The 25,058-nt window shown below is 39.9% G+C and overlaps 1 protein-coding gene across 1 annotated transcript in view; it reads right to left on the reverse strand.

Annotated features, from left to right (window-relative positions):
* Positions 1–549: 549 nt before the first annotated feature.
* PHF21B (PHD finger protein 21B) overlaps positions 550–25,058 on the reverse strand; it is a 65,909-nt gene continuing 41,400 nt past the window's right edge. Inside the window, exons 5-12 of the mRNA XM_072850207.1 lie at positions 20,017–20,068; positions 14,134–14,210; positions 11,234–11,288; positions 7,600–7,622; positions 6,038–6,196; positions 4,927–5,002; positions 3,865–3,968; positions 550–1,355 (exon numbers count right to left, since the gene is read on the reverse strand). Of these exons, the coding sequence (XP_072706308.1) occupies positions 1,131–1,355; positions 3,865–3,968; positions 4,927–5,002; positions 6,038–6,196; positions 7,600–7,622; positions 11,234–11,288; positions 14,134–14,210; positions 20,017–20,068 (771 nt within the window). The 3' untranslated portion in view covers positions 550–1,130. The remainder of the gene's footprint in view (positions 1,356–3,864; positions 3,969–4,926; positions 5,003–6,037; positions 6,197–7,599; positions 7,623–11,233; positions 11,289–14,133; positions 14,211–20,016; positions 20,069–25,058) is intronic.

Genomic DNA, 25,058 nt, shown 5'->3' on the forward strand with positions numbered 1-25,058 from the left:
AACTCTTGATATTATCCAGGATGAGAAACAACCCCTTGAGGCAGTTGTTTTTTTTTTTTCCTGTACCATTTCAGCAGATATTTCTGCACGCAAAAGAGAAAAAAAATAATAATAATATTTTTAACAATAAAAATGCAGTACAAAAATGTAAAGTTATCTTTTTGGCATATTATCTGTACTGGCAAGAAACAAAAAACAGAATATTTATTTGTTTTTTTTCTTTAAAAAAAATGCAAAATTAACAAAAAAGAAAACCCCCAAAATAATCTCTTTAAAAAACGAAACCCAACCTGCCAAAGATATCCACTATTATGGTTTATGCTAAATCTTGCACAAAAACTCCATGAGAAAAATACACCGATAGCAAAATAAGTAAAAAGGACCTGCAAAAAAGTAAGGAGTTTTACAGTCATACTTTTTTAAATACTTCAGAACGCATATACAGAAGCATCAGCATGAAAATACTTCAATATTTTACTAGAAACGCTAACTTCATACAGTTTCTTTATTTAAATATCTGCAATTCTCAACTCTAATAATACTGAAAAAAACCGATCTTTTGTTTCGAAGGCTCTGTGAGTGTCCGTGACGCCGTTCTGGTCAAAACGGCCCCATCTCCAGGTCACCTGAATCAACGGGGCCAACTTTGTTCCTCTGATAAGAATCCATGTCGAGTCCTAAGTAGTTCAGTTTCTGGTTATCTCACCGCTTTCCCTCCCACAAATAGCTTTCAGCCCAACTACTTCTCTACTAGCTCACTAACTCTTTGCATTGAAAATTTTCCCCTTAAAGCAGAACTGGAAACCTGTCTGCCCCCACAAAAGGATATCCCGCTTCCTATCGGCCATGTTTGTCCTCTTCATCCTTAGTCATAAATACATTAAGGCCAACATAACAAAAAAAATCTCATAAGCACTGAAGGTCTCGGCAAATACAAAACCGCAGCACAACCCGCTCCGTGGGAACCTGCTGCCACAGTGACCTACAAACTGGACTGATTGGTCGGCAAGTTTCTACGCGTATCAAAACTGAGATTGTTCCTTCTCTCCTTTGTTTCAGTTTAATCTCTCCTCTGCGCATGGGTATAAAGTTTTTTCCCCCCTTCCTTCGCTCTCTCGCAGCCGGCTCTGTCAGTTGTTACCCTGTGATTGCTGCAAGGCTTTGTGCATGGCAGCGGAGGCAGAGGAGGGTTTGATCCAGGGGACAGTTAGCAGGGAGGAGGTGGTGGTGGTCGTCATGGTAACCTGAATCATCTGCTCGTTTTGTATCAGTCTAATGAGGGTTTTGAGACGTTCCAGTGATGACTGAGTCCCTTTCTGCTGGGCCAACAGGCTGGTTTTTAGCTCTAAGCATTTCTGTCAAATAATGAGAAGGGGAGAGAGAAGGAAAGACTGAGAATACATTCAAATTGGTGTCAAACATCTCTCCAAACATCCTTTTGTGTCTTGAGTGCACGTCCTGCTCAAATGAAGTATATTCTCCTTTGGGGATAGCAAAACCACAGCTTAACGAATGGAGTAATCACTAGCACCACATACACTGCAGCAGCCGTCTAAGGTAACAATATTCATCCCAGTCCAAATGCATTCAAGGACGTTGCTGACCTCATCCTGTAGACAGCCTGGCAGAAATGCCTTCTGCACTCCAAAGAGATTACTGGCACGGGATTGTAATAGCTGTATTACTGGAAAGTACCTAAGCCACCAGTGAAGTCTCTAAATCTTACCAAACGGCACTGATAAATGCTAGAGGGATGGATAAACCTCACCGTGATGCATTGTACGTGGCACAAATTTTAGGGAGTCAGTACTGTGAAGATCAGTTCATCTCTCTAAACATGATGTCAATATCTTTCTGGCAGAAAACTTGATCTAAGACACTACCGTTATACCACTGCAGTCACAAGAAAGTCTTTTTCCTGTGGGGTGGCCAAACTGCACCCCACAATCACTTGAAACATTTCGTACAAACCTACATGAAAATGAGCACGACAGCAGGAGCCAAACGAAGGCATCCCAAATCTCCTTCTTAGAATCATAGAATCATAGAATCATTTAGGTTGGAAAAGACATTTAAGATCAACCATCCAACCGTAAACCTAACACTGCCAATTCTACCACTAAGCCATGTCCCTAAGCGGCACATCTACATGTCTTTTAAATACCTCCTCTTCTCCAAGAAGAGGTAAGGAGGAATCGGTAATTCTCCTTTCCCTCCCCAATCCCGTACTGCTGCAGCTAACATCCCATCCTTTACACTATCAACTGGCCTGAGAGGGACTACACAACAGACCAAAACCCTGAGCCTGCCTGCTAGATGGAAGGGGACGGTGGCCTCTCTAATATATGAAATGTCCTGTTTTCTTTCTCCCAGTGGGTTCAGGGGTCTGGCAAAACTGCTTACTTGTCTGCAGATTGCTCCTCTTTGGCTATGGTCTAGACTACCTGGGGTAGGGGGGTCGTCTCCAGTCCTGGGGAAGGGGGAAATGCTCACTTGAAAGTCAAGTTGTTGAAAAGCAACTGCGTGGAGCTGGTCAGAAGTTGGTTTAGGCAGGTGAAATCTCAGGTGAAGGATAAATCACATTCTGTTTTTCCAAATAATATCATTCCACCTGTGGTGTGTATGAGAGTTTTCTCTTTAATGTAAATCTCTGTTAAAGCAAATGTCAGAAATGAAATTGCTCTGTGGAACCTTTAATTGCTTTTCTCCTTTCAAGTGGATATATCTCCAATAAATATAATCATCAGCTGATATTACAATTTAAGTAAGACAGTGTTGCCCACTGAAAAGAACCTGATTCTGCTTAGGCAGAAATCTTACTGATTTTGACAGCCCTGACATACACCTGATAGCTGACTGCATCCCCAAATGCTTTTCTTTTTCCGAACACCTCATCCCACTGCACTCTCCTACCTACTGAAGATATTCTGTACCCCAGAGTCACTTCTTCATACATATGTGTGTTTCCATTAGTGCTGATGGTGGCTATACACACTTACAGGCAATATTCCCCACTGTGATGTCTTTTAATAAGTTATTGCTTTTCCTTCCACTCTATTTTAAATGTGATAAATATTTTAACATGCCTCCTCTGGATAACTGTAGTGGTAAAACAACTAGTCACCAGTTACTCCTGCAGCTGCCACTTTGATTTTTCCAGGGTAAGGAAGTTTCAAATATTTATTGAGACTGCCGTGCCAGCTACCCCTTAAGAGTGGGCCTGAGGTGAGGCAGCCCCAAATAAGTTCCTTCACCCATGAAGGATAGGAATTATGGCTTTGAACTCAGCCCACTCATTACTGCCAGAGACTGGTCCTCATAGCACAGTATGCGTGGGAGACATCTCCAGCCAACATTTAGCTTTGAAACGAGTTCACAGAGAAAAGGATTGTGAATCCATTTCCAGTCATGAGGAGGTTGCGCCGTTCAGCCTCTAAGACAAATAAAGATGGTTATTTTTACCTAATCTCAAGAGTTTTGAGCTAATGGACAAGCAGCTACCACTGGAGGATGTGCTCATGACTAAACTTTTCACCTGGCGAATGGAAGTGCCTTAAAGTCACTGGACAGATGAGAGCTGTGTATGGCACTACAAGGAAGGCAGGCACAGCTATGTTGGGGGGGGTTGCGTGCAACAGGAATTCAGTCACTGGTGATTTCTCCTCCTCAGCCTGCCAAAGCAGCTTGCTTTTGTGCATAAAGAAAATCCATGTGTTTTTCCTTGGAGAGAAATACACTCACACTTGAACATCTGTAGCTTGGGAGCAAAAATAATTTTCTAGCCACAAAATATCAGCTTTTCAAGCATAAATTCTTTATAAGCATCTCCGCAGGAGACTCTGTGTCCCCAGTCAGGTGTCCTACCTTCACTGCATTGTTGAGAAGTCGATCTTTTTCTTCTAACTGTCTATGCTCACTCTTCAGCTCACTGCTTCTCTTTAATAACTTTCGCTTCTCTTCTTCTTTGACTGTGGAACAATAAGATTAAGGATGCAGAAGTTAAGGAAAGGACATATGGCAAAACTGTATGCTTGACAACAGAAAGCAGAAGCATGTATTTTGAATGATGAGTTTCAGGTCTCATTAGCCTTTTGTCAGCAGGTACAGCCAAATAAATCTGGAGTTTCTGCTTGCATGCATGTATCTATGTCAATGGCTAGAACACAGGAAAACCCAAAAGCTATAGTGCACCTTTGAGATGAATTAAAATTAATCCTTGGACCACATGTGGTCCTGGAGGTCTCCAAGAAAGCAGTGAATGGTATTTAAGAACCGGTCAGCCACCTGGAATGGCAGTAGGTCAGCGACCCTGGCTGAAAAAGACAACCATAACAGTACCAGACCTCTGCAAAGCTCCTTACAAATACGATCTAATGCCTCAAACAGCCCATTGTAAGAGTGCAACAGGGAACTAAAAAAGAGTCATGGCCAATGCGCAGAAATCGTACGACATCTGATACTAATGACCACAATACCAAATAATACTGAAAGAATTAGGAGCTGATATTACTGTAGTATCTGAGACACTAGTCCGACATCGTGCTACATACCCAATTACATGGCTCTGCCTAGCTTGACTGTGTCTCTTTGCCTCCCAACCTGATATGATTCTGCCTCAAAATCCCGTTTTCAGCCCTGTTCTCAGGAAGGCACCACTTTGATGATAGCCTCCTCCACAGAGTGAAGTTCCTGAGAGATCAATCTCAGCTTCCTTAAAGAGAAGATAGCAAAGGAGCAGACCAAGGGGAAGGGGCAAGAAAGTGACCTGCTCTTCCCAGCCACTGGCCCTTATGGCCCTTTTCTTAATAATGTCATGATACCTGGTAGCATTACAACACCACTTTAATATTAGTGCCATGAAGGACTCAAACGGCATCGCCCGTCACGAGCAGAGAATCCCTTGTTGTTAGCTGTGTTAACCCCTACCTGTTTTATGAGTAACATAGGAGTGAACAATAGCCAGAGTTCCAGTCCATGGCACATTGTCATCTTTCTTTAACACCTATAAGCCCAGGAAACAATAAAAAGTTAGGACTCCACAAAGACAGACATTAATGTTTTTCTTCCTCCACCCTCACAGCTCTGCAGGACCATATCTAGGGTCCTTGTCTCAGAATTTGCAAGCTGGAAAGTAATGAGAAAATAATTTGACTAGCGATCTCCATTGGGGCTTACTCCTTTACACATGATCATAAACAGCACTGCCAAACAGTGCTAAAAAGGGGTTACAAATCCTCTGTTTCTTGATGCCGGGGCTGGAAGACATTTTTCAGTCCCTGACAAGCAGACCTCCACACTGTCAGAGGTGTTGTCTTCTGAGCGTGGGAGAAGTTGCTGGTCCATATGAAAACATGACTGCACAGATCTAATCCTGGGCTGCTCTGCTCTCTGCAACTGCATACTACAATTTCCCCTTGACATTTTCAAAGGAACTTAACAGTGATCTCAGTGCTAAACACAAAGAACTCTAAGGCACAAAATCTAAGCCGCCACTCTACAATTCAGTGACGCTGTACTGTTTTAGTAATTGTTTTCCTGTTCATGCAATCAGCATTATTCACAGCAACTAGGCAAATTAGCATTTCTGACATGACTATGATCAATAGTTGTGTGTAATAAACATGATTTAAAGAAAAGGAAGTGTTCTTCTCACAGCTTTCAGATCCAGTGGTGAGCAGTGTCTCCTTCTGACACTGTCTCCCTCATCTGTAAGATTTACATTACATGTCTGGCAACCCTACATGCTGGTGGCTTTATTGTAAGGAGGGGAAACAAAGGAAATTAAGAGACATTTTAAAAGGACAAATCTCAGCAGATGCGATTACGGGGAAGCAAAGGCACTCAGTGTACGTTCTAACTCTAGGACGATGAAAATACCAGAAACAAAAGCTGCAAACTGTACTAAAAGCCTCTCAGTATTACTTTAGCTAATGTGGTCCCCTAAGCTGTGACCATAGGTTAGATTAGTTTAGTGGTACACAAATTTGAGGTTTCTCCCATTTTCTTTTCTTGGTGTGCTATGCTCCATGTAGCTTACCTTCTGTTGGCACTTTGGACAGACCCAAACCCCCTTGGGGGCAGTTTTGAGGGGCGGGTCCAAGCAGTTGAGGTGATATGCTCTGGGACATGTGCCACAGGGCTGCAAGTTAACGCCACGCTTGCAAGCAGTGCAGTGTTCATCGTGGTGGATCTCATTCTGCAAGAGAAGAAGGAGGATGGCTTGGGTAAAAATCCATTGAGAAGTTCTCTCCATACAGCATTCAAAGCCTCTTTTGCAGCAGACAGGCTCATTCAAACACGAAACCTAATTGTCAGAAGGACCCTGGCCGCTGTAGAAGAAGACAGAAGTAATGGTGTATGATAGCAACAAATACAAACAAAGGACCAAAAGAGCCAGAAGCAAGTTCCATAAATTGAAACAGATGATAGAAAAATAAAAACCAACTAATCAAACACAGGAGGGAGTTGACTAATATAGCCAGCTTGTGATGTGGGAAATACTTCACTTGTTTTTGATAATGTGTCACTCCAGCACATGCATGACCATGCACAGCTCTATTCTGAAGCATGTGTCAAAGTCAGTATGCATATCACTTGTCCTTCAAGTCCAAAGCAGAAGGAAGAAAGCAGGAAAACTTTCTGGGGAAAAAGCACAGTTCCGTGCTTTATGCCCATTGAGCATTATGCCCTCAAAGAGCAGCGAGGAAAACAGTACACTCGAGTACAACCTTTTGCTATGTACCCTCTTTTGTGAACTCCTCTAGAGGGCTCCTCTGTCCTTCTGTTCTCCCTGGCACCAATTGTTCTCTGTTCAGACTTCCTCTGACAACCTTTCTCCAACAAGACTGATTAGTACTTTGTCTGAAGCAATATATAAAATGAACTAAGACTCATCAACAAAGTTACAATGTCATGTAGTAAATTGCTATGCTAATCTGGTGGCAACGTTAATTACTCTTTGTATAATTAAGTGCATTTTAATAAAGGAGATACTGATTTTGAAACTCTCATGGCTTGTGAATCATTATAAAAAAACCTAAATTTTCCTAGTGCCTTTCCAGGAAGGAGAATAATAATTTTGTACCTTTGTTAATTCCAAAAGCATATTTTCATTTTTAGGAATATTAATTATAATGTTTCATGATAGTTTTAGTCAGGCTTATGTCTTGAATTCTAACTCAGTCCTGTCAAAAAACGGCTCTCCAAAATATTACCCTTTGAAATTACCTGCTCAAAAAGCCTTAATTTTAACCTCAATGTAATGAGATTTAATCTATACCAACCAGAATGGTTACTAATTTTTCTTAAAATTTTCATTAAAACCACAAATCTGGACTAGCAATTTCTCAATCAGTGGGTTCTACAAAGGGATTAAACTCAAGCCTTGCATATGAAAGCCCAAGAGTTCATCTCTTTGAAATTCTAACTTAGAGGCTCAAAGATTTAGTTAAGTAGGAAATGTTTCACACAAGCAGTATGAAAGGCAAAGAGAACACTGCAATTTTGTACCTTGATAGAGACTACAATAACCAGAAGCAAGCACTGAATTACATGGTGATGAGAAAGACACTGGTAATACACAAATTTTGCTACACATACCTTCCAGAATGGATCCTCATTTGCTAGCGTATGAAAGAAGGGCAGAGAAAAGATTAGTGGGAAATACATCACTGCAGTGAATGCTAGTTCTCAGCTATAGGAATAATTTTAGTCAAGCTATGACACAGGAGATCAGGTCATTGCCAAAACTAACGCCGGCAGGAAAGAATGCAACAGCAAGCAGTGGAATTAGCATTTGAGGTTTAAAAATTTACATTGCAGGAATCCTGTGTCTGAAGATCTGATGCGAAAAAGTCATAAGATGAGAAGCACAGACTCTATTTCAAATTTTCAAAAATTTTCATGCGGACCTCCTCTCTGCATGTCACTAGTCCAAAAGTCTTTCTTAAGGACTTCAGCCTGCTGGGTGATGAACAGTCTGGCCATGAACCAGCAAGGCACTTAAGCAGGCGCTTAACTTGGAGTATGAAAGTGGTGCCACTACTTACCGTTAAACACATGTTTAAATGTTCAGCTGATTCATGGCCAAAATGGTCAGCTACTTGTGCGACTGAGCTTTATGTTATCGTCAACTCTTTATCATCAAACTACTCCCACCCAAACTGCCAAGATTTTCTGACCTTCTGATGAACCGAGTCTGCAGTGATTGCATTCACAGCTTGATAAGAACAAGAACCATCAGAGCTCACTGGAAAGCAGGCCAAGCCTTTCATAAAAATATTTGTGAAATTCATCACACTTTGGTTCAAAAATAAAAAGCCAGAAAATTTTAACAGCTTTATGGAAACCGCAGAGTGGGTTATAATTTTTGCTGCTGATTTATTTGTATGAGGCTGGTGCACACTGTCCCAATGACAAACAGCTGATGGAGAGGCCTTTCTTTGGACTAAAGTGGAGACAACCAAAGTGATATTTCTGTCCTTCTGTCCTTCTTCAGCTCCCTCTCTGATCACAGATGGGAATATAGCTGCCACAGTGTGATCTCTCATACGCAGACCAACCTGGGAGTTGCTCCCTGCTGTTAACATACTCATTTTATACACTGGTGTACATATACATGTGAAGATGCAGACACATTCACACCACACACACATGTAAGAAGGGGAACATAAGAATGAAGGAACAGGTTCGCCTAAGTTAGACCAAAGGCTATAAAGCCTGGGGTCCTTTGCTAACAGCATCCAGCGCTGCCACTCATGCACAGAGTGCAAGAACAGGGCAAGCACAGAGTAAATGTTTCTACTCCAGAAGTATCTTTCCAGACACTAGCAGTTTATGGGCTTCCCTAACCTGGAGTTCACATCTTCATTTTTATATTTAACTTCCTTAGATAGATTTTTCTTCCATAAATTTGTCGACTCTTTCCAACAATTGTAGCATCCTTTGGCAAGGAGTTTTATAAATAATCACAGACATAAAATCTGTAGGTGTCACTTCATATACACAAATACCCACACAGAGATCCACCGTGATATGACACTGCAATTACACAGGGGATATAAATGTTATCCAGATAAACAGGGGCTTGATAATTGAAGAGTCTTTTCTACAAATGATACATGTCAGGGGATGTGACCTCATTGCAGGTAAGACATTTTCAGATAAATGAATCCTGATTAATCGACTTTTTGCTGAAAATTTACAGGAATTGTTCTCTTCCGCATTTCTGGAAATGACAGTTGTTTCCTGTACTTCATAGGGATTTTTTTAGTTTGTTTATTTCTCTTTTCAGCTCACTTTTACTATAAAGTTTTAAACATTTTAAAATATGTCCAATTCTGCCTTCTAGTTGCCGAAAAATTAAACTGAAGACAATTTTTTTAAACTAGTGTTTTATAAGAGAAGCGGCAGTCAGCTCTGCACTGCAGTTGGGCAACTGCACCACTGCAGGGCCAAGCTGTCTGGGACAGCATCTGCCTTCAGTTCAGAGCTTGCACAGTATCTAGCACAATGGTGCCTGGTGCATGTAGCTAATAAAGCCCTAGAGAGGTGGGAAGTTCTGCTATGGAGAAGTCCAGATTAAAATTGACAGAATATGCAGAATCCCAGCACAGATTCTGGTTGCTGGAAAAACCAAAGATACAGGACTCGAAGAGGAATTAACAATTAAGGAGAGAGGGTGCTGATTTCCAAGCGGCTCTGCGACAGCCACATCAGTGGAACTCTGTCACCTGCCTACTTCCTTGCAAATAAAATGGGGAACACATAGTGGAAAGAAGGTCAGAGATATCAAACCCTAACTTAAACAAAACCCACTGCGGGGCTAACAGCACGGCTTGCTAACAGTGCCATTCTTTCCTGTTTTTCCCATGTGTTTACATGGGAAAAACAAGTGCTACGATAAGACAAATAATAAATTATAATTTTAATTTTGAAGATATAACTAAGCCAGGAATAATGCTGTTTCCACTGGGGCTCACATGAGCATGGGCTCCTGCTAAGAAGCATGTCATCATAGCTGTTTACCGTGTAATAGCCTCGCATGTCCTCTGAGACCTCTGCATTAGAGGCATATGGTAAATAGGCCAATTGTCTGCATCTAGCACATGAAGTTTTGAAGGCAGAGAGAAGCACCGCTGCATTTCAGTTGGAGATCCTGTGGCGCAGGAATTCAAGGCAGGGCCAGAAAGGTGAGTCTCAAGCACTAGACATCACACTTGACAGGGATATCAAGCAAACACTGAAAAACTGTCAAAACTTAATGTCTTAATTGAAATTACCCCTGTAAATGCCCCTAATACTGAAATAATATTTGTCTTCAAAAAAGGCCTGTCTTCTCTCACCTCTAATGCACCACAGTAGAGCCTAAGCTATAAAGGCAACACGAGGGCAAGGACATAATCACATTTCTTTACTGGCTTTCTCTCCTTTTCTGAAAGGCAACTCAGGCTTCTCGCTTTCTCTCCTAAAATCCTACATGTGCCTCATCTGAAGAATTAAACTGTACTCAATGTTCTCCTTGTTTCATCTCCCACCTCCCAACTCTTTGCCTTCTCTATATGTTGTATGTTTTTCCTGGAATGGGCATCTTCACACGAACTAATCATCATCGTCTTCCCCAAATGGCTCCTCTGAGTTGTTCATTCTCAAGGCTTTTACCATGAAATTTTCAGCATTTGAAGTTCTTATAAATACAAGATTGGAAGGCATCTTCAAGGCCATCAAATCTAGATTTATGGCTCCAGCTCTTGGAGTCAGAAAAATCGTGTGGTTTTCAGCTGCTGTTTTTAAAGCAAAAGGTATGGTAAATTTCTAGCCCCTGAGGACAGACAGCAGTTCCTTAAAGCTGATGAAAAGAGGCAAATGAAAAGCCCAGGACAGTAATTATTTTTTAAATCCCAATTTTTCAATATATATTTTTAAGCACTTGGGGTTGGCCACACTGCCTTCTTCAATCAGTCCTCTCACTGCATGGCTCTTACAATACTAGAGATAGGATTTTCCACTGATTGCAGAGACTTTGGATCCGTTTCTACACAGTTGTGACCTTTAGCCTTATCCTTCAATTGTTTTTGCAGGAAAACCATCTATTTTCACTGCACACTAAAAAGTGCAGGGACCTTACACAAAGTAATGCCCTATGGTAACCTAGCAGTAATTCATATGAAATTCTACTAATAAATATTTAATATGTCATTAGAATAGCAGTATATTCATTTTAAAATATGCTTACCTCTTGTTGAAAGGAACAAGGGGTTATTCAAATAATTTGATGCAAGGCGTTTCCGCTACAAGGGAAAAGAAACCAACCACAGTGTCATTGAAAAGTGCTCTGGTTGTCTTTTACCATTTCATATTGACAATCTCCATGAGCTTCCCTCATACATAACCAGCTATCCAGAAGCCAGTTCTGTGACTTAGAATATTCGTTGCTAACCTCTGAGACAGTCATACAAACAACTGCATTATTTACCTTTCTAACAAGTTCTTCATAGAGCAGTTAGATGTGCATTAGATTTTATTAACAGAGAGAAATGCAAATTCCAAATGTTATTGATTGAGTTTCAGGATATGTTCCAGAGGTCGGTAAGAGCAAGGCAACAGCAACAGTAACTCCAAACCTAGCAGATAAACAATGTCCATAAAGGAAAATCTGCACAGTAGATTGTTGCTGTGAGATGACATCTTTATTTGTGTATATAGAAATGGTGATGGACTTCCCACCTGCAGAAAAACATCACTACCTTCTGTGACACTTGCCTACAGTTCATAGGAATGTATTTTGTTTGCAAGCAATGTATTAGGGCAAATATTTTTGCCCAAATACAAAATATTTCTCTTTCAGAAGTTAATGTGTATGACCTCTAGGAGCTGGCAGTGATTTCAATCTGCTGAGGCCACCAAAGATTTTCAAACTTGCAAACACAGACCACTGGAAACCTGACTGAGATGTTTAACTAATTTAATGCAGGCCATCGCCAACTCGTCAGATGGTAAAAGCTGTCCGTCAATAGCAAGCTGGTCTTCATTAACAGTCTATATAACCCCTAATTGTTTCTCTGAGCCATCCAATACTTGTACAGCAGGACTGGAAATAGTACCATTTTCCTCCATTAGATGTTGTTAGACTCTGCCTGGAGGAAAATTAGAGGGTTTTTGCTAATAAATGATTTATTCTGTGGTGAGTAAACTGTTCTCTTATACACGGGTGCCTGCCAGCCTGTTAATGAATTTTGAATAGATGTTTCTTCCTTCAAAAAATACCCAGCCTGAAACTTAACCCTTTCCTATGAAAAAAAAAAAAAAAAGAAAGAAAGAAAGGAAAAAAAAAAGCTACTGAGGGTGGGAAAACAGAATGGTATCTTATTTTTTTTAAGAAAAAAGCTTTGAAAAGAAAAAGCACAACATTCAAGTGAAGACATAAGCCCGTGATCACATTTTTCTAATCAAGGAAGTTAGCATCACCACTACAGATGCTGAGCTCCTGCCGTTTTGAGGGGCGTTGGCAAATAAAAAGTCTAATTTATATGCAATTTCAATTTAAACAATCATGAATTAAAGATCATTCAGTAGACTAACTGTAAATTAAACTGCACCAAAATGCCTGAAATGCCACAAAATACCTCAACTCACTGATTAGCAAATCAATCTGAGCAGCTAATTGATCAGAGAAAAACCATCTGCCTCCATTTTACTTGAACGGCATTCCCCATGGTCAGTACTTAATGACAACTCCTAATGAGGACACAGCTGATCAGCCACAGGACTCTTTCACAGACATTTCTTTCTCCATGCCATCTTTCACTTCAGGATATGCTTTTGAGAATAGATATAATGAGAAGTATGAACTAGGGGTGCAGCAGACCTCCTCCATCACCTCCTCCATCCCTGCTCCAAGATAATTGAGTTTCTCACAAACACCGACCAGACTACAGCCACAAAACTCTGCTGCAAGTATTTTAATAAACCCATCAGGACAAAAAAGTCTAAGAGAAGACACTACAAATGTAATGCTAGCAAGGCTAAGGTTCCTACTGTGTTAAATACTGGACGTGTGGACATCAGTATTTGCTCTGAAGGTCGCTACAGAAAAGTTGAGTTCTGAAGAATTCAAGTGCCCAGAGCTGCTCTGGAATATAAAAATCTCTAATACTGTCAAAAAAAGAACAATCAAGCCACTAGGCAGCTTGACTACAGTGGTGGGTTTCTTCTTAGCCTCATCTGCCTGCTGTCTGCCAACAAACACAGAAATCTGAAATGTTGGCATACCAAAGATTCTGCATCACTTGTACCTAAATAAAGAAAAATCACTTCCTTTAGGCTTAAAGAACTCAGAACACAGAGAAATCGTGCTTAAATGGAGAGCTGGCTGCAAATCAGTTTCATGCCTGTAGGAAGTTCAAATTGTAACCTCAAACTGTGGTGAAATTTTAAAGGTGGAATTTTAATAAGCTGAATAAATGCATATATGTCAGTTCAGAAACAAAGAAAAAAACAATTTCAGAAGAAGTTAAGTCTATTTATATGCTGCTTTTACACCAGCTTTGCAATCCAATATTATGTAGGACCAAATTTTGCTGCTACTATAAATGTAATAGCCTAAGTGTAACAGACAACAGAGATTATCCAGAACATTTTATTTTTAATTATGCATTATTATATTTATTATGCAGGCTTCCATACCCCCTGCAGAGCACACTGATTCTTAAACCAACACATCCTTTTTATGAATGTCACTAATAAAAAAAGCAAAGTTTTCCATTTATTATTTGGCACATAGGAAAAGAGAAATAGCAATGCAAGTTTGAACATAATGCAGCACTTCTGTTCTTCAGTTCTGACCTAAAGGGACTGTCTGCATGGGTGAAAGAGTAATTAGGTCCCACATTAATTTAGTCCTTTTGGCCTTTATTAAAACTAAGATGAATTCTAGTTTGAAGGAAGTGATGTTGTGGGGTGAAAACCTGTTGCTTAGCTACTGAGATTAGATTTTTTTTTTTCTTTTCCACATCAATATCTCTTTACAAGTAAATGTGTGGTTCTGCATTCATATATACTTTTGTAATAAGAAGCACTTAAACCTTTTATCGACATGAAATAGAACTGTGGTAAAAAAAGTGAATGACAAAGTACCTCTGTTTCCAAGAGTCCACTGTAGGCTGGATTTGCTGTGCTTCTTCTCTTTCTTTCCTGACGCTTGCTCTGGATTTCTGTAACCATGGAAAGAAACATGAATTGTGTGTTTCTCATTCATCAGGCTAAAACGTAGATCTAACTTGTTAAGCAAGACGCTCTTACCCTCAACCCCTTGGGCTTTGTGTTCAGTTTCAGTTTCTAAAGTATAATTGGGTTGCATCAGCATTGATATTTGCTGCAGTTCAAGGTTTGACATTAATAAGCTTTTCCTTGTAAGATTCAGAACACAGGCATTTTTTATTTTTTCCCTCCTCCAAAGTGGACTTCTGCTGCCCTACAAGATTTTTATTACGATCCCTTCAGACACATATTCAGCAAGCGTCAACAGAGAGCTTTCAAAATACTATCAATGTCTGCTATTAACAAAAATGAAGCATTTAAAGCAGTTAAGCCTTGTAATTCATATCAGATGAAAGCATAGGGATCCTTTTAAATTTAATTTACGTTACTTTTCCTCTGTGGAGGTTAGAAAAAGCACAGTCAGAATGGCGTGGCTAGATTCAGTTCTAACTAGGGCGTGATGATTTATCCATCCAAAACGATACACCTTCACAATCCTGAGCATGCAAAATGTTGTTATGAGCCGTACACGTATTTGTGTCACTGGAAACAGCAGTGCAAAGATAGACTCATCGAATTGCAGTCCTGTTCGGAAAAGGGTGAAACACAAGAGAACTCCCTTCCACTAAATGGTAACACCTATTCAAAATGGTACTTGCTGAGGACTGCATTTAGCAGCAATTAGCCACGTGCATACTTCTGTAAACACACACAGAAAGAGTGAGCGGATTCCTCGATCGCTGAAATCTGCAGGTTTAACGCTACTTTTATCTGAGCTAGGATTTCATTTCCATCATATGTCATTTCTTTTTCCAGCTCTTGACATCAGTTCAGAATGGTGAGATTATTACAACCATGTATTTTAGAGCCTACTTTTTATTTTGATAATAAAGTAAGAGCAGACATACTTTAGCAAGGAGAGCCACCCAGCATCCATCCCATAACATGAAGTGTGCACAGCTGGGCTGGTGCTCTATTCCCAAATGTTTCCTACATGAATATTGTAAGGCAAAGTTTAGACTCTGCACTGAGGTGCCAGAGGGATCTTGTTAGTCTAAATGCCCCCGCGATGGTGATACCTCCGTTCTGTCTTGCTCTAAGTAAATCTCTCAGAACGAGAGGAACTGGCAGGAGCAGTAGCTCTTCAGCCCAGAGGACCAGGAGCACACCCAAGAGAAACTCAGGACACCATCTGGTTCTGCAGAAGGTCTGGCATCTTTTGTCAATGTCTGAGCTAAAGAGGTCTATCTGAGTACATCCTCCGCACCAGAAAATGGCCTTCAGGATATTGAGCACTATCTCCCACTTGCAATCCAACAGTAAGACACAGTCCAGCTTTCAGGATGTATATGATACAGGGGAACTGGATTCCCAACACATAGTTCTGGTTTCCAGGCATGCTTTCCAAATGTTGATCACTTCCCCACAGAGTAAAAGGGGCCACGTACCACTTTAAGCATTGCTACAGTAAATGGTATTAGTATAGTCGGTCACATCTTGGACACGGTGTCCCTAGAGACGAGACCAACACTTTGCATGGATTTTGTACTGGCCTGAGTTCTAAGATATTGATTTGAAACTTTTCATTCACAAAAGAATATTGGCTAAGCCGCCCCTCTTGGAGTGATGGATGTATCAGAAGGAAACTGGATAGACAAGAAAAACAGAAGAGCAACTACTTGCATATTCTGGCTGGGTTTTCCCACTGGCACAGGAATATGTCACCTCTCACGCTTGGAAGGTGTCTTCTAGCGCAATTCAAAGAGTACAGACAGGTCTGTATTCACAGTCTGACGTGAGCTAGACATATGCTGCCATGTGACTCAGGGAGCTATACAGAATCTCACTACCAAGAAACGTGTGATCCAAGGCTGCACCGAGACGTGCGATAAATGCCATGGCTGCAACCACTGCCAGCATCTTATTAACATCCTCAGACACAGGCAGACTCCGAACCGGAGGATCTTGTATGGGTAACAGTTCTGCCCCACTCTGAAAGTATTTCCTATCAAACACTCATCTGGCTATGCTGAAATCTCCATCCCGAAGCTTCCAGACTCTTTGGCATCCTCTAAAGGGAATCGGGCCTCGGCAGCAGGGTAAGTGCTAGACACGGATCCAGTAGCCTGCCACAGAGCCACCAGAAGAGAGATAGTTGTTCTTGATGTCAGCCTCAGTTCTTGTAAGAGGAATGCTCTCAAGGCCAAAAGGTGACAGACATGCCACAACAGAGGAACCATGTGCCTTGATGTTGGCAAAGAAATTGAGGAAGTGGCCTCCATTTTTACTTTGCTGAGTTTTTACTTTGGTCTCAACAGCGTGAGCTGGAGCCGTGGTTCTTGCAGCCAGGCTCAGTAACACACGCTACGCGGTCAGTGAATCCAGGGCTTGCAGCATCTCAGAACCCTCGTGGCAGTGTAGGGAAAAAGCTGGAGTTAGGGCAGCCCAGGCTTAGTCTTTCAGAAGTGGTCACAGGGATACAAGATCGTGACTTTTCACTGGCCGAGAAAAAGAAACAAAGAATTCGACACAGCAGAGCTTTCTGTGTCCACAACTGGGCCAAGTGTCTTCACAAGGGGACTGTGATGGATCTGTAGGTCTCTGCCCTTTTGGGTCCCAGGTTTAAGAGAGAATTTCTTCAGTACATGCTCTCACCAAGGCAACAGAAATGTTTGATGGAGTCTGAATCACACATGTGGTAGATACCTGGAATGCAGCTTTGGAAGAGGCATCGCTATGGTACAGAGATAAAAGCTGGCTGGGGGGAAAAGTAATAGCAGTGGGAATAGATGGAAATAAAGATGGAAATAAATAGATGAACATACGCTGGTATACTATCTTTCGTTACTTGTTACTTCTGCTAAAAAGTATTGTGTATGTTTCAAAACAGGGCTTAATAAAGTAAAAATAAATAATTTGTTTTAACTGATTAAAACTTTCAGGTAACCTAGATGGAAATATTTCAGGGGTTTTATTTTGCTATGGTAAAACAAGATGTGCATTTTTAGAATGACCTGAACTAAAGAATTCTTTTAAAGTTTTGCTTCCTATTGACTTTTTTTTTTTTTTTTTAACACAATGATAATGCCAAAAGGTGTTCTACTAGCCTAGAGAAAGAGATTTAATACGTTACAACCATGCACAGCATCACAGAGTTGGGCTATCTTATTCCTTAGTTTATTAATTTAAAAAATGTAACCCAAACAGAAAAAAAACCCTCTAAACTGTAATACATTTGACAGAGATGAATAAATTTGAAGATAGCTTTATGTTGGAGGCAAAGCTTCAATGAGCTGCTGCCTTCATCAATAAACACTCTGTATGGTCATTCTATGAGGCCCGTAATGACAATTTAACTTCAGGGAAAGCCGTACCTTGCAGAACGTCAGTCAATGGAAGCGGCTGTGTTCATTTACTGGTAAAGGCCTCAAAAGATGCATCACACTCGGGCTCTGCAGAAGAGAGCTCTTTTCCCAGTAAGGGGAAAGATGCTCCTCTGGACGTTAGGTGGAAAGGCTGCTAGGCTGATAGAGAAATCCATATAGAAGTGGATCATAGCCCTTCACCACAAAATTAATGAATAAAATGAAGAAAAGCAGTAACACTGTGAATTGATGACACTGAGTGAATAAGCTTTTAATGACCCAATCTTGATACAGCTTAATTCCAAAAATGTGAAATTGAGAAATACATTAGAAGTACTAAAATAAACTGAACTGTGTAATGACCACTGCTTCCTGATAAATAGCAATGGCTGATAACCATAAATATGACATAGCACTAAAATAATAACCTTTAGCATGTGAAAGCTATAAGGGTATTTTTGACAGCTGTAATCACCAATACTCCTGAAGAAATACCCTTTCCATAGTAAATAGCTCTTGGTGGGAGCCATTTATTTAAAGCTAGTAGGAATATAAAAGTGAATTTGTCTGAAAGAATTGATTCTGCAGGATTAGTATTGTAGCAGTTAGGTTCAAAATGTGCATCTCCGTACTTACTCTGGAACAACAGAGCAGAGCGGTACTTGGCGTTTTGAACATAAGCATTAAATCCATACAATTTATTAGTTCAAATAAAATCAAAGGGTAAAGAATTATTCAAAATTAAATTCTCTCTGTTGTAAGCATAATTTGCACTTCAGCATAATTTCAAATGTTGTCCTATTTTCCTTAGACAAAGAAAACAAGAACCAGTCATCATTTGCACTTTTGGATTATAAATCTTCTCCCAAAATTGCTGTAGCTTTTTAATTTCCATTTCAATCCATTACCATTAAGGGATTAAAAAGGCCGATGGCTTAAAGTTTCTTTAAAGTGCTTTCAAATTCTCAGTCACTGGGACATTAAATGATTTTCTAAAATGCAGATTTAAAGAGGAAAGACACTGAAAAAAGGCAACAAGACCCACAGAAAACCTGCTGCATATATTGAGGAGACCTTACAATTAAGATGCTATTTTCTCCCTAATTCACAACCTCTCTTAAAACCAAGGAACAGAAGCACAGGGAGTCTTACTAAAAATAAATCAAGCTGTAAAATGGTAGCTACCTCTTGAGTCAGCAACGTATCTGAGCACGTGCCTAAGTCTAAAGCACATAAAACTTAAACTCAGTGCACTGGAAATTCCTAAGTATTTTGCTGATGATGGTCCATGGGACGGGTGGTAAATGTCAATTATCATTAACATTTTTTGTGATCAAGAATCATTGTCAGCTGACACAGATACCAGATTTTTCTCCTTATAACGGTGGAACCACACCAACTTGTATTAGCTGAGCATGTAACTAAAAGACGTCAAGCTGTAGACTTTTCCTTAAAAAACAGCTGTATCTTCTCTGTCCATGAGAACTAACCCATTCTGCCAAGAAACCCCCCACTCATCTCACACCACTGGCAAATTCGCCGAACAAACTCTTTTTTCCCCTCTCATCTATGTTTTCAGAAAGGCAAAGCTGAGGCAGAGAAAGGTACAAATCTGCTAACTCTTGCAAGGTATTTTTGGAAGGTTGGAAAAGTAAACTGAACACTATGATACTGCGTTTAGTTTATGTGCAGTATTTGTTTGAACTCATATTCAGAAGCCTAGGAAGGCATGCTAGCAGCTCTCACACAAAAGCAGGATCAGACTGGAAGTTTGTTTATTTTTTGGCTAAATAGGGGAAAATGGGGGGAGGGAAGTCTTCGTGAGAGGTAGTTTTCTAATTTGCTTAAAAACTTATAAAACAAATGCCAGATTTTCACCTCTATTTTACACATTATTCTGTGGAACTCTAGAGATGACAGATGATTAACTCAAAAAAAATGAAAGCCCATCTCACATGGGGAAAGAAGAGAGGGCATGCTTGCTACAGAAGATCTGGGTAAACATCTTTGAACCTTGCTGATTCTTCAACCAGATCAATGCTGGTCAGAGCCTTTGCAAGCTTTTTGCCTCACTATCGTCCTCCAGTTGTTAACATCCTTTAAAGGACCATGATGACTGAGTGAGCCCAAATGCCAGCTTATGCCAAGCCTGCTGGTGCTGGCTACAGAGCCAGTTCCCATGCCCCTTGAGCTGTGCAATGGGATAGGAGGCAGAGCAAAGTAAAGCCACCCATTATTTTGAGGCTGAAAAGCACAATTGTGCATAGATAACATTTCACCTGATTTTTCATTGCCCTTCAGAGGACAGAATCACCAATTTCTCTTGGCTGCTCTGCAGCCAAGAGAAAAGGTTTCACTCGAAAACTGAACTCAAAAACTGAAAATGCCATCTTACCTTCCAAATGTTCTGTTGTAACCAGTCCTAATGCTACCATGAAGGCAATTTTCTAAGGAAAAAATAAACACCAGTTAGATTTTCTACTACAACAATCATGGTAGAAGTAATTAAATAAATAAATCTAGCATTGACAGAATAAACCTGGTAAAGGTCTTTTAGAAATGTATCTTATTTGAATACATAGTAATATGAAGAACTTTAATTGAAGATGTGCTTCAGATATGCCTGGTCAGTAACATCCTACTTGTATGGCTATATGAACTTTAGCACTTCAGAGACTTATGAAGCCAATGCTGTATGACTACTGATTTTATACAGTGCATGATCAAAATTCAGTCAATTCAATCAATTCAATTTCATATCGCTAGCTGCTTTGTTACTCCACTCTTTAGAGAAGTAATTGTGTATTATTATTACTATCTGAACATGGCAGTGCTTTTATTGGATATAAGCAAGCTGTATGAAGTAAAACAAGATATGATACACTTCCACTGAACTTTACAACACTAAACAAAAAATCTGAAGCATATTGAAAGTCCCCTCCCCCAAAAAAACTTTCAGAAATTTCTCTTCCCAAGTTACAGAGAGAATATCATGTGCATGAATTATGAAGAGGTACACCGAACCAATATGTTCCCTCAATAGGGAGTGAACAAACATCTCCCACTGACACTGGTGAACTCATTTTGCAGTGAGGAATCTGATCTAAAATATTACTCAGAACTCTCGTACACTATATATGCACAAAACACATCTTCATACTAACAAATCTTCAAAACATGCCGATGCAGTAATAGGGCAAGTACTAGAACAGATTCCAAATTTTCTGTCAGTGATTTTTCATTGGGAGATCTTTCCTTGTGGAAGAAGTTTTGCTGAAGCTTTTTTCCCATCTTTTTGATGGAAAACTGAAATTCTGCTGTGCTGTTCCAAGACCAAACTGAACTGAACTCCTTGGTTTTGAGTCACATCTGTGGTACGGTGGGGGCCTTGGGGATCTCTTCCTCTTTCTGCTGCGCTGAACAATTTTCTTGGATCATGTTACCCAAGTGGCATTTTCACGAAGTGCAATTCCACAGGAGAGACAATCTGACTATGAAACCCAAGCTATTAGAAAATCCAAGCAAGCAAAGTCCACAATCCAACTCTGATAAAGCATCCAAAGACCATAGGAAGATGCAATTATCATACTCACCCCAAATAAAATGTGTAGGTTTAGGTCAAACTAAAATACAGTGTTTAAGTGGTAGAAGGTCAAACATTCTGTTTCAATCAAAGAAATGTCAGGAGAACACATTTCAACATTTCAAAGTCAAAATTAGTTTGACCTTCTTGTTTTGTGAAAAGCCTTTTCACTGTGAAGTTCTGTGAAAAAACTTTTCATTTCAGTTCAGGATAAAATCAACTGGTAAGTCACTAGAACTACCATTTCCTTTGGAATTCTGACTTTCACACAGTGAAATTGTGAAAGCAAGCACATCCTCATTTTGTAGATGAAAAGATATAGTTATAGGGTGTGTTCTTCAAAACCTGAGGGTCAGGATTGGACATCTATATCCCTCTTACATATGTGAAAATATCTCTGTCAAACAGGTGAACTAACAACATCATAAGACAGGAACATTTTCTTTTCACGATCTCCTAGTATGTCATTCTCCCTGTACATTAAAAAACAGTGATGTCGAATCTCATCACTGGCAATTTAGATATATTCATGCTATATTTCTGCCTTCCATAACTGTGGTAATTACAAGCACATGTGTTCATTTGCATGTCAGACCTTGATTTCAATAATATTCACTCTTTACATGTCTAAAAAACACCAGCTAGACACAGTGGGGGCTCCACACCTGAAGGGAAAGATGAATATTTGATCCAAGATCCACTGTGCAGATCTGAGAAGAAAATTAGTCAATTGAGTAGAATTACAAGCTTCACCTCACCCCCACCAAAAAGTAACTTTGTGACAGGATACGTCTCGGCACTATGAGCAGAAGTAATAATGACATTTAGGCATAGAATCAGAAAGCTGGAATGGTTAATGTGCGATTCTATTTTCCCAATGGAGCGCAGAATGCCTATATTACCCGAAGATTAAACTGTAGGGGGAGCATACATTTTCTGACATCTAAACTAAAATTATTTGAGTACTAGAATGCTCACTAAACAATCTCCTCTCTTAATACTAAAATTATTTGAATACATATCTAATTAAATGTAATGACAGCATACTTGCTTAACATATGAAGAGCCTTGATAAATGGACTTGATCATTATCTCACTATTAAACACAGGAAGGGTTAGCTTTTATAGATATTTGAAAGATGGTTTCTTTTTAAAAAATCCCAGTAGAAGCTGTATTCTTTTTAACAAACATTTTATATTAACAGCATTTTTTTTTTAATGGGTTTTGCTATTTCACACTCCTGTAGCTCGTTGGATTCAACTCAAAATACTACTTCCACTGCAATGCTCTTCTTTCCAATACCACAGAGTATATTGTTTCTCCTCTGTGCAGAAATCCACAAAACTGAGGCTTCAGTTTCTCCAGATTTTCAATCCAGGCCTAACACTAGCATTTGGTTCACAATTGCAATGTGTCTCTCTTGTCCTTCTTAGGTGCGATTAAAAACACTGTTAGCTAAATAACCAGCATTTATGGCAGTAATTTTTCGTTTAAATGAAAAACTGCTAGAATGCCCTGGAAAATGTTGCCAGAAATATAAAATGTTACTAATATAAAATTTTAAAAAGGCAAAAAGTTTTGGGTGGAATTCTGTTTCTTTCTGTGCTGAACTCGGGCCTTTTTAAGAAAAAAAAACAAAAGCAAAAAAACCCCCAACCCCTCAGGCACCTGCTCCCCAGAGGAGCAGCTCCCCTGTGTAACTCCTTCATTTCTTTGCAGAAGCCATTCTGGTGGGAGAAGGCCCATCACTAGATGGGCAGTTATTGGCCTCCGTTCCCAGCAGAGCCCCGCTGATGGCAGGGAGCGGGTGGCCCACTCCTCCAGACCCTCCTCAGCCCGGGGGGACTGAGCCCTCACGGCTCATATCCCAGGAGAGGGCTCCGACCACTGGACCTGGGACACCCTGGGTGGCTGAGACCCTCCATCCTGGGAAAGCCACACCACAGCCAGGCGTCCAGGCATCCTGGCTGCAAGACAACGGACGCGAGGAGGTTTGCTTTAGCCTAACGATGACGTACTTGGGAAAGGAGAAATCTTTGGCTTATGCAAAAGGCATACGTATTGCAGGGGGCCGTGTCCAGGATCGGCTTCACGGCTTCCCAGCAGAATGACCGAGCCAGGAACAAAAGACAGTAATTATCCTCAGTCGTTCAGGTACGCTCACTAACTGCATATGGGATTCCTGGCTCCTGGTAAGTCTGGTGATTTCCGGTTTATTTGTTTTAAATTTTCAGTTTAATTTGTTAAATCCCAATCGGTCACGATTAACATTTATGGACAGCCATATTGGAGTTCCTGCCTCAGTTTTGTGCTTTGAAGATAAAGGTGTGGAGAGAAGCGCCTAGAACGCTTATTTTATTTTTAAAAATATCATGGTATCTTTGTTACTCTTTGCCTTAAATGTAATCATCCGTTTAAAAGCCATGAGTGCTTTTAGAAATGCGCAGTATGTCTTTTCATGAAGCAAAACAAAGATTTTTACAAAACCATTTCATTTTGTAATTACATGTTCTATTTATGTCATTACATGTATTTACACTAATTATGCTGTTAGTTCTAATTACACTAATTGCATAAATACATGATAATCAACTAAAGTTTACTTTCAAAGAACAAAAGAAATTAACTCTAGACCTACATATTTACGGCTGTGAAACAAATCTATGAAAAGAAAAGAACTGCCATACTTAAGGGCATACGTAGCTTCAGCATTCTACACAGAAAATTGCGCTTGCCGAGACCGCCAGTATACATGGTAGGAACAATGTTTTTGGTTACCAAAAAGGTAGTCAGGATATTCTAGTTACCGATTTAATGAAAAGCTTATTAAATTTATGAATGCTATACCAAAAAGTGTGCCCAGTCCCATGGTCTCTTCCTGCATCTCTCTGGAAGATTTTTGCTCAATATTCTTTCCAGGGGGATAAGTTACAGGCAAAGAAAAATGGATGTTTTTTCTAGCATTCCGTTTTTAAGCAGGATCTACTAGCCTTTCTGCCCATAAGGTGCTACACAATAAATAATCTTACGGAAATACCTCCGTAAACAAAACAGGACCCTACAGTCCCATCATTCAGTGGCAATGAAGATTCATATGAGGGTCAGATTTTAACCTTGGGAGGTTTCCTAAGTGTAGTTCTGCAAAGCTTCTGCATAAAGCTGCGATATTCCAGGCTAAAAGCCACGATTTATCCTTAACACTGCTTTAACTATACAAACCTCTTAAAATGGTAAAACAAATGACCACCCACATGCCTCAAGTAACATTATAAATTTATATTGTAATAATCCTCTTAAACCTACAGCTCCAAGGATGCTTTCATGCTACACATTTATTAGACTACTAAGGTTAAGCTTTCACAGGAGCTGAGCATTTCCACAATAGAAGTAGATTCAGTTTGTATAACTTCTCAAATTGCCTCAAAAGTACACGCAATCTAATGTGAAAACATCTAGTCAAAACCCAAAATACCTGTTAAAGAGAGACCCCATTTTTACAAGGACTTCTGATTTATATTTTTAGTTTACATTGCAAATATAGTTCATGAAAGAGATTTAATCTTATAACCTGCTTTCTACTCTCTTACTCAATTTGAAGGATTTTAATGTATTTCAGACTAGAAAGAATCTGTGTACATGTGGGAAGACATGTACACAGCAAATGCAAGAAACCATATTGTTAAATACAATCTAAAAATTGCAAGATTCATCACAAAGAAGATGTAAAAGCTCAGCTTACAAAAGAAATGTTAATTCAACCTCATACGCAGCCTGTAAACCCAACGTTATATATTTGATAACATAAAAGAAAATATCTTAAGCTTGTATACACCCTTCACAAGAAATACATCTA

The sequence above is a fragment of the Ciconia boyciana genome, chromosome 1 (assembly GCF_034638445.1).
Source record: "Ciconia boyciana chromosome 1, ASM3463844v1, whole genome shotgun sequence".
Classification (NCBI taxonomy): Eukaryota; Metazoa; Chordata; class Aves; order Ciconiiformes; family Ciconiidae; genus Ciconia; species Ciconia boyciana.